The 10,978-nt window shown below is 38.0% G+C and overlaps 1 protein-coding gene across 23 annotated transcripts in view; it reads right to left on the bottom strand.

Moving 5' to 3' along the window:
* Positions 1 to 713: 713 nt before the first annotated feature.
* ENAH (ENAH actin regulator) overlaps positions 714 to 10,978 on the bottom strand; it is a 145,627-nt gene continuing 135,362 nt past the window's right edge. For all 23 annotated transcript variants that reach the window (XM_038394810.2, XM_038394813.2, XM_038394814.2 and 20 more), the window contains 2 exons: positions 10,583 to 10,640; positions 714 to 3,609 (listed from right to left, as the gene is read on the bottom strand). In XM_038394810.2, the coding sequence (XP_038250738.1) occupies positions 3,572 to 3,609; positions 10,583 to 10,640 (96 nt within the window). In that variant the 3' untranslated portion in view covers positions 714 to 3,571. The remainder of the gene's footprint in view (positions 3,610 to 10,582; positions 10,641 to 10,978) is intronic.

Here is a 10,978-nt window from a genome sequence, read left to right as displayed (position 1 = left end):
CTTTGTTTTCAGGACTATATAGAAGGTATCAAGGCGGTTTGTGAAAACAAAGCAAGCAAGCAAGAAAGCCTGTATTGCTTTGTGCTCCCATAAGATACAGGAGGTAAGTGGAGGAAAGAAATCAATGTTTCCTAAATGGAATAAAATGGAGAGTAGAGAAGTGTTAGTCTCAAGGCTCTAATCTGACAAATAATATTTAAACAGTTACTTGGAGTATACGTTAAACTTGTCAAGCAAGATTTTTCCTGCCTTCTGCACAGCAATGTGAATCTTTAAGGGTGGGGTTTCTTTATTACTAGAGTTTAAATATTTTGTTACACAGGAAAACACAGCAGAGAAAAGGTTGGGAAAGTTCAATCTAGATTTTTTTCATAGCATTTTCTTGGACATAAGGGCAATAGCCTGTGCCGAGTCAGATCAACAAAGGGGGGTCAACAAAGCAAGACTGACAACAACTGTCTTGAATTTATGTACAATAGTTTTCATTCATAATTTTCCAAACTCCCTTTGATTACATTCTTTGTAGAGCAAGCATTTAAAAAAAAATCCCTTGAAATTTATAAACAGAACAGCAATATGTAAACCATCAAGTGGTAAAATCATAGACTAAAAAGGTATTTTTTGCATTTCAGTTAGACCCATTTGGGAATTACAACAGAATCTTCTAGATTTACCATTTATCAAGCTCCGCAAATGAATGGTGGCAACATATATATATATTGCAATTTTATTTCATTCGCTCAAACAAAACGAAGTTAGCATGTAAGAAATTTAAAATGACACAAATATGGTAAAAATAGCAGAGAATGAACTGAAAAAAACTAAAAAGGAGATAAACCTAAATGCATGAAAATTCAACATTCATTAGTGTTTCATCTTCAGTTTTGATTGACACTTGATGCTTGAAAACTTTTTTAAACAATGAACTTGAAATCATGACAACTATCTGAAGAGATTTCAGCACCAGCACTAAGATTTATACATTCAGTTTGTTTGCAACTGACTTGTTAGCCACTTGTGTATAGCACAGATTTATCACAGATCAGATCACAGTGTTGAGGAAAGCAATACCTTCCTGGAATTAGAAAGGATCTCCTAAACTGTACTCAGTTTCAGACATCCACTGTACAAAAGCACAGAACCATCATAATATGGTTTTTAAAGAACTTAGTTCAACAGTGAGCAAAATAATCTTAGCTTCTGTAGTTCATTTTAATTTCGGAAATCTCTGGCAATGGCATAACTGTCAGTATGACAGCAAGTGGTTACAGTAAGCTTTAATTCAATCAGATTTTCTGGAAAGGACCAATTCAGCAATATGAGATTATGTAAAGTATGTATGTAGAAACAGCACAAAAAAAGACATCTGCTCTTCTTTCTTTTAAACAGAAATCATGTTAATTTTAGACCAAGGCACAAACGTTTAGTGCATAAACCGGGTTTCTTCCTCTCCCCCTCATCTGACAGTTTAATTGTTTATTACTACTTTGGACCACTTATACCCATTTCATTTCTAGCAGGCTACTCTTGAACTTCCCTAACACACACTATCAAACTTGATTTCTGACAAGAATAAACTTCCTTAATGTTAAAATGTTTGCAAAAACAAAAGGTATCAAAGATGAAAATGCTTTCTTTTATTTTGAGCTTGCTGCAATTTGTTTAATGCCTTCACTAATGCATGCAGAAAGATGATCAGTTTTTGGAAAAATAATTATATATTGATTTAGGTAATATTTCCATTGTAGAACAATTTTACAATTAGAGTCTCTATAGAAACAGGAACACGTTTAAACTGGAGAAAAATTCCTCATTCAAGCCTTTCAGAAGCAGAAAGTGCTGTTGATTTGCTTTGGTTTCCAGCACTTAGGAGCATATGCTATTTAAAGCTTTTGTTCTATGAATGGAGCTAAGTAAGCTGTAACATGAATAATGCCTCCAAAACCACTGGTATTTTTTTTTCTAATCAGCAGTATAGAAAAGCAAATATGGCACTATTACAGCTCAGAAAAATTCAAGATGCAATGAAAAAGTGCAGATTTTGATCCACAATATTTTCAAAGCATTACGGATCTGACTTGCAGGATTTTTATTCCACTGAATTTTATTAGTTTAAAATAAGATTTGCATAAATGAGGTGTTTTAACACATTTTTAAACCATGGGAAAGAGGTAAGTGTCATCTCCCCTGAAAAGTTCTCATGTTGTTCACTAAAGCTAATGCTGCCCCACTACTGTTCTTCTGCTTCCCTTTTTCTTTTTCTGCTGTGACCTTGTGCTCTAATGCTCCATCATAGCCTTGCCCTTGTTTCCTCAGAGAGTCAAAAAGCAGCCTCAGAGAACACAGGAGCAGGTAATTGTTGTGCATCCTGTACTACCACAGGTGCATCACTGGTAATCGCTGATAAATTTAAGTCAACTTGGATTTTGACCAAGTTAAGAAATGAAACAAAAGTGAGATGGGAGTTTTAGAACCATTATTGAATCAGAAATACAAATAACTCAAGAAATGATACCAAAAGGATTAAGTACCTGGTACTGTTAACATGGTTACTGATAAAAGTCACAAAATTTTCCTCATTATTACACATGCATGTAATATGAGGAAAAACAGTACAGAAATTAATAAAAATAGTTTTAAACCGAAACTATCACCTTCCCCTCCCCCCCGCCCAACTCTCTTCCTTGGCGTTAATTAAGCCTTAAAAATGAAAAAGGCTACTTAATATTTGACATGCAATGTTTTTTGTTTAATTAAAAAGCTGATTGTGTTGATCATAGAAAAATGTCCACATGCATAAATCTTAAAAAAAAAAAAAAAAAAAGCAGCCTGAAAATCTACAACATACTAATGATTTACATTTGACCACTGATTTGTATTATGTAGAAGTCTTAGATTTGGTAAAGCATTGTAACAATTTAGGAAGGCATCTAGATCTCTGCTTGCTTTTTTGCTTACAAAATTGCATGAAGGCTAACTAGAGAGGCTTCCTATCATAAAATTCCAAAAACTTGATATGCCCTCGCTTTCTAGGTGATATCGCCATTTAAAGCATACATTTCTGATTTCATATTTTGTGAGATGAACTTGCATGTCTGCTCTTTGAAGTTATTAATGGAAATATCAAATATAATAGGAAGACAAACTTGAGATACATTTGCAATACAACAGGATAGCTTGCTAAATCCTTCAATAATAAAGAAAACCTCTCTGAAAAGCCTTCCCAAGCTTTTCTCCTTTTTTGTGTTAACAATGAAATCTGAAATATGTGCAATTTTATCTTGACATGAGAACATCTCAATGCACTGTGATCTTGTCTGACAAATGTGGGAATTTCTGCATAATCATTACAGTAACTTTTAAGACTCTTTTCCACCCTGCTGTAAAGGTCAGAAAAAAGCAGCAAACTAGGAAGGAAAAAGCGTATCACCAGAGTGATGTGTCTGAAAGTTTTCAGAATGTCGTCTTCCCCTCCTTCCAAGTGTCTGTCTCCATTTTCTTCTAACAGCTCACAAAATGTAGTTGACTTTATACCAAGTGAAAGAGTCACATTGGCTTAGTCCTAGTCTTTCTATGCAGTATTTGACTTGCTCAGTTCTTGCCTGATTGCTGATTAGGGAAGAAAAAAGCATAAATTAACATTATATATCTTTTAAAAAAAAATACACTTGCCTAGACTGACACGTCTGTCCTTTGAACAAAAAGTTCACCCTACCAGAAGCCACCTTGTTAAAAATATAGTATACTGGACCTTAAGATAGTTTGACGCCACGAAACAGAATTTAATTCTGACTCCAGATTACATCTTTTTTCTGGCATATTCTGATATTTGATACTTCAGTCTGTTTCTCTCTGTCTCCACCCACACTACTACCTTTTTAATGGAATGAACCACAACCCCAGTACACGTGTCAGGAGGAGGATTTGGGTTCTATACCGACTTTCGCCATATTGTTTAAGTGGTCGCAGTATGTAGCATAGGTGACAACACAAGCAAAAACGGGAAGAAAAAAGAGGAGAGGGAACTGCTACATTAATACATAAAATTATTCATCCCAGTATTGAAAAATGAGCGTGGACCATGAGTAATTCCAGGGGCAAGTTAATGATAGAAAGGGAAGAGAGATATCATTTGACTCATATATATCTACAGAATCATCATTTCAATGGTATTACCCGCTGCAGCATGAAGGGGGGAAGGAGGAGAAGGGGGAGGTCGTGTCACTGACCCTTCCCCCACTACTTTCAAGCGCTAGTTCCTCGGTTTTTTGGAAATTTTGATAATAGAGTGTCATTGGAACCGGATTGCGTTGGGTATCATTTAAAAGCCCTTTGCTCTCAAACACAGTGGTACCAAACATTACAAACTTAGAACAATGATGTAGATACATATTTGAGAAAATGTTTAAAAGTCATTTTTTTTTTTAATACATGCATGTCAAACTTGCTGCCCTCACAAAGTTCAATTGTGGCCTTTGACTGACCGTACTGTGTTATCAGTTAATGCTCAGAACATGATACCTGATTAATTTTTTTAATGTTACAGATTACTATAAATGGAAGGAGTGCTTCAAGTTGATTTGCCATCATCTACAAAAAAGAAATGTTTCAGAGGTATTGATAATCAGCTTTGTTTATTATGCCTAAGGAGTTATAATGAGGCACTGATTGAACATCAGCATCCAGCCAGAAATTACTGGAATCCATCTGCAAATAGTATGTACACATTTGCATATCATACATTACATCATATAATTAATTACAATTCCTAAGTAATTACAAAATTCTCGTTTTTACTTTGGTTTTGATCACTTTAGGCATCAATGAGGAGATGAAAAATACCAACCAGTAGCTGAATTTGTGGAGAATAGTATCGCAGAAGACTGGTTAAACACACAATGCTTGGTAAAAAGAAAAGGAGTACTTGTGGCACCTTAGAGACTAACAAATTTATTAGAGCATAAGCTTTCGTGAGCTACAGCTCACTTCATCGGATGCATTTGGTGGAAAAAACAGAGGAGAGATTTATATACACACACACAGACAACATGAAACAATGGGTTTATCATACACACTGTAAGGAGAGTGATCACTTAAGATAAGCCATCACCCACAGCAGGGGGGGGAAAGGAGGAAAACCTTCCATGGTGACAAGCAGGTAGGCTAATTCCAGCAGTTAACAAGAATATCAGAGGAACAGTGGGGGGTGGGGTGGGAGGGAGAAATACCATGGGGAAATAGAAAAGGAGTACTTGTGGCACCTTAGAGACTAACAAATTTATTAGAGCATAAGCTTTCGTGAGCTACAGCTCACTTCACTTCACTTCATGCTCTAATAAATTTGTTAGTCTCTAAGGTGCCACAAGTACTCCTTTTCTTTTTGCGAATACAGACTAACACGGCTGCTACTCTGAAACATGGGGAAATAGTTTTACTTTGTGTAATGACTCATCCATTCCCAGTCTCTATTCAAGCCTAAGTTAATTGTATCCAGTTTGCAAATTAATTCCAATTCAGCAGTCTCTCGTTGGAGTCTGTTTTTGAAGCTTTTTTGTTGAAGTATAGCCACTCTTAGGTCTGTAATCGAGTGACCAGAGAGATTGAAGTGTTCTCCAACTGGTTTTTGAATGTTATAATTCTTGACGTCTGATTTGTGTCCATTCATTCTTTTACGTAGAGACTGTCCAGTTTGGCCAATGTACATGGCAGAGGGGCATTGCTGGCACATGATGGCATATATCACATTGGTAGATGCGCAGGTGAACGAGCCTCTGATAGTGTGGCTGATGTGATTAGGCCCTATGATGGTATCCCCTGAATAGATATGTGGACAGAGTTGGCAACGGCCTTTGTTGCAAGGATAGGTTCCTGGGTTAGTGGTTCTGTTGTGTGGTGTGTGGTTGCTGGTGAGTATTTGCTTCAGATTGGGGGGCTGTCTGTAAGCAAGGACTGGTCTGTCTCCCAAGATCTGTGAGAGTGATGGCTCGTCCTTCAGGATAGGTTGTAGATCCTTGATGATGCGTTGGAGAGGTTTTAGTTGGGGGCTGAAGGTGATGGCTAGTGGCGTTCTGTTGTTTTCTTTGTTGGGCCTGTCCTGTAGTAGGTGACTTCTGGGTACTCTTCTGGCTCTGTCAATCTGTTTCTTCACTTCAGCAGGTGGGTATTGTAGTTGTAGGAATGCATGATAGAGATCTTGTAGGTGTTTGTCTCTGTCTGAGGGGTTGGAGCAAATGCGGTTATATCGTAGCGCTTGGCTGTAGACAATAGATCGAGTGGTATGATCTGGATGAAAGCTAGAGGCATGTAGGTAGGAATAGCGGTCAGTAGGTTTCCGATACAGGGTGGTGTTTATGTGACCATCGCTTATTAGCACCGTAGTGTCCAGGAAGTGGATCTCTTGTGTGGACTGGTCCAGGCTGAGGTTGATGGTGGGATGGAAATTGTTGAAATCATGGTGGAATTCCTCAAGAGCTTCTTTTCCATGGGTCCAGATGATGAAGATGTCATCAATGTAGCGCAAGTAGAGTAGGGGCATTAGGGGACGAGAGCTGAGGAAGCGTTGTTCTAAGTCAGCCAAGTCAATGCTTGGTGGCACTTTACATGCTATAAGAAGTGAACCAATATCATAGAAGATTAGGGTTGGAAAAGACCTCAGGAGATCATCCACATCTAACTCCACATCTTTACAGTGATATGTGAAATTGGCTCCTTTGTTGATGGCACTGGCATTCCTAAGACCCCAGGTATTTTGCATAGCGACAGTACTGTGAATCAAATTCTTAAAGGGAAAAAGTTGTGATATGCTATAAAAGAACACACCAAGCACTTGTTGTCCTTAAAAAATGCTACCTAGATGTCTTCTTTGGAAAGCATAAAGATGTGTTTGAAGTCATTTTCCAAAGGGTACAGGACTTACGAGACCTGTTCCCTTTATCCAGTGTGCATTCCATTCTCAATGACCTATTGTGCACAAAGGAGAGCTTCAATATCACAGAATGGGTCAAGCAATTTGAAGAAGATGAGTCAGCGACAAAGCCAACTTTCGGGATGGTGCGGTGATACATTAAGATAGTTGAGTCTTTCCTGCTCTTTATTCCATCTGTCAGGACTGCTAATTGAAATTTGCACCTCACAGCACTAGAAGATGTAGCCAAATGCTTTTTTGCTTTAGATTTAGCCACCTATTCGGTGATGAATGCCTGGTTTCTCGCTGAAATAAGAGATGTAGAAAAGTCTGACCCTGATATACGAGACGAATTTCGAAAAGGAAATTGGATTGTTTAAAGGTTGCCAGTTCCCTTCTGTTCAGTTGGTTCAGACAATGGCCCAGCACATGAAAAAGAGCAATGAAAGTAATTGGGGAAGTTTGTGGGCATAACAGTACCCACATGATCTTGTTTTTCCTGACAGGCCCAGAACTCTTATTTGACGGGTATGCAGAGGAATCATTAAAAATATTACCAGAGAGAAGAGACTCAGTAGTATTGTGCCTGTCCAAATCAAAATAATTTACTCCACGAACATCTTCAATGTCACAATGAAGCTACTGTCTCATACTCACACAAACTGCACACCCTGCAGGAAAAACACTCCAGCATGCAAAGAATTACTCAAAGAATTTTGTTATTGCATGGTGTAATGAAGCTGCTGCCTTGCATCGTTCTGTGGAGTTTCTTTGTAGTTCCCATGAGGAGGCTGATGCTACAATTATTTTGCATGCTATCAGTGCCACAGAAACCGGTGCTCTGGAGCTGTGGATTTTTGCACAAAAGACATAGGTGTTGTAGTGCTCTCTGTTAGACCCTACCCAAGATTTCTGCAAGATTGTTTTAGTGCTTGCTGCTGGGGAACAGATGCACCATATATCCCTCAGCAATGTGTTCCTATCACTTGGACCACCAAAAGCCACCGCACTGCCAGGTTTCCATGCTCTTTCAGGATGTAACACTACTGCAAGTTTGGCTGGAAAGACCAAATTATTTTATTGGAAGGCATTTGATTCAGTTAAGACTCTCTCCCTCACTCTGAAGATGCTCAGCACGGCTGACACAGTCACTGATGTGATCATAGATGCACTAGGGGAGTCCATATGCCAAATTTACCATTTGAAGACTAACATTACAACACTTGCAGAGTTACAACGGTGGATGCTTTCCAAGAAGCAGACAAATGGAGAAAAATTGCCACTGACAAAGAGTGCATTTACACCTGCTCCTGAATCAATCCTTCAGCTAATCAAATGCTGGTATACAAAGGCCAGATGTTAACTGCCTTGTATGGAGATGTATGAGTGCAGCACAGACAAAGATCAGCCTGACAATGTGTGTAGCTGTTGTGCCCCCAATGGAGAGAACACCAACAGTGACTTTGATGAATAAATGTTTTCAGTCCTACATGTCCAGGCTAATTTCCCTAGTATTAGCTAAGATCATTGTCATTTTTATAAAAAGAAAAGGAGTACTTGTGGCACCTTAGAGACTAACAAATTTATCTGAGCATAAGCTTTTGTGAGCTACAGCTCACTTCAGCGGATGCATCCGATGAAGTGAGCTGTAGCTCACGAAAGCTTAGAGACTAACAAATTTATTTGAGCATAAGCTTTCATGAGCTACAGCTCACTTCAGCAGATGCATCCGATGAAGTGAGCTGTAGCTCACGAAAGCTTATGCTCAGATAAATTTGTTAGTCTCTAAGGTGCCACAAGTACTCCTTTTCTTTTCTTTTGTTTTCGCGAATACAGACTAACACGCCTGCTACTCTGAAATCTGTCATTTTTATGTAAGCAATGCAACCCTGTGTTAAACTATAATTAAAAAGGTGACTTTTAAACAGTTTCTTAAGCGTGTAGCTACATATTTATTCTAGATGTGTCATGTGTTGTATCATTGTGTTAGTGGAAAAAGGGCTTTTGAATGATACCCAACTCTGTCCATTCCCAATGACAACATATTATCAAAATTTCCACCAATCAAAGTACCTGGACCTCAGAGCTGAGGGAAGGGAGTGAGTCTCCCCTGCTATGCTGCAGAGGGTGACACCACTGAAATTATGATGGCAGATTTTTATGAATCAAATGATACCTCCTTTATCTTTCTATCACTAACTTGTCCACAGAATGAGGTTTTCCTAAATTATGCTCCCAGACTACATACTATTTTCTCTATAATGTGAAAGTAGGCAACAATCACTTTGCTCAGGGCTGATTAACTCATTACTGGACATTAGGCAAACATACACAGATGCTGCTTAGTTTAAATGAAGCAACATCTATGCACTAGGAGCCAGTCACTGATTGACTTGGATAGAAAAGGGTTAATTTACTCCTCTCCTGTCCAGGTCAGTCAGCTATTAGTGCCTGCTGCATGGATACTGTTCCATTAACCTCCAGGTGCCTGCCTCCCCAGGACTCTGAGTGGCCCCTCTCCCAGCTGGCTTCTCTGTCCAGCAACTGGATAATGGCAGCGAAGCTCCATCTGATTCAGGTACTGGCGCAACAGCTAGCCCCATGACAGCCAGGAGGAGCAGCAGTGCTAGTTACCCCATTGACCATTAAGGTTTGACCTCATCACCTCTCCATCATGACAGGGGGGCAGTAGGACTAAATTTAAATAAGCAGCTTTGTGACCTGGTAAATGGGGTCACAGCACCACTCAGGTTGTCTCTCCATTATAACCCCGAATTGGGTCCTAGGTATATGGCTAAATTGCCTATTTCTTAATCAGGTCTTGACTCTGCTACTCTGATAATATTTATCATTAATCATTATAAAGTATAGAGTCATCAGTACTGCCAACTCCAAATTTAAAACAAAAACTACTCCACCCTCCAAAAAAATTCTGAGCCTGGTTTTCAAATTATGAGATTAAAACAACAATTTTGGAGTTATTGTTCTTTTGGTTTTTTGAGCCTTTAAGGGTCATGTTTTCAAACTCTCCCAAAATGAAAAGAGTTAGAAATCTACTTGTTTTAAAATGAAAACTGTGATTAATGTAAAATCCCACCTTCTTGAATCACGTGATTAAGAAAAACACCAAATATAAAGAATTATGATAAAATGTTGAAAGCAGTCATTGGTATAATATGTCATAGGATAAATACTGTCTGTTTTGAAATATGTGCCTCAACTGCTCTGGCTTTTATTTTAAGTGGTATGTTATTATATGACAATCTTGCCTTTCCTAAACTAAAGCAACATCATGAGATGGAAACATCTGCAAGAAGGATCTTGCTCAATTTCTGCACCATCCATCCATCCATCCATCCACTTATAAAGACAGACATTGTTCAGCATCATTGCTCAATCCAAAAACCCTGCAGATAAGGTATAAAGTACCTGATTGTGCAAGAATCATCAAAACAATTAGGATAAGTTAGTTTTTCTTTTACTATGTGGTAATGAGAAAAGGAATGGACATTAGAAAGAGCAGTTCTATCATGAACTTGGCATTCTAGAATCCTCAGAATGTCGACAGAATCTTAAAAATAAGTTTCCATTTCTGCATCTTTTCAGCTTTAAGAAATGCTTATCCATTCCTCAAGACTTGGAAATCCAAAATAAGAAGTGAATCAAGTTCATACTCACCGTCAATGAGTTCTTCCTTTAATTTTGTTAATTCCTTTCTCATTTCATCTAAAATATCCTATGGTATCAGAATATAAGTAATAATAAATCAGTGTGGTTTAAACTTTCAGCTAAGAAAAAAATGAAAGTAATTCTAATTTTTGTTCATTTTGAATCATCTCAAACTTGTATTCCAGTCTGTATCGATATCTTCAAAATTCACCCTTAAACTTCCTTACTATTAGTAAATAATAAATATCCTTTTTTAAAAATATGCTGCCCAAATCTTATAATTGATTTCTATGGTACTTATCCCACCTGAGGTGGGAGGTATGTGAGTTACAAAAATTTATCACACAAATTTCATGTTCTCTCACAACAAGTGGTGGCAATTTATGTAAAACTAGCAAGCATAGC

The sequence above is a fragment of the Dermochelys coriacea genome, chromosome 3 (assembly GCF_009764565.3).
Source record: "Dermochelys coriacea isolate rDerCor1 chromosome 3, rDerCor1.pri.v4, whole genome shotgun sequence".
NCBI classification, from domain to species: Eukaryota; Metazoa; Chordata; order Testudines; family Dermochelyidae; genus Dermochelys; species Dermochelys coriacea.
The sequence above is the reverse complement of the archived record's forward strand: the minus strand, read 5'-3'. Positions and strand labels throughout refer to the sequence as shown.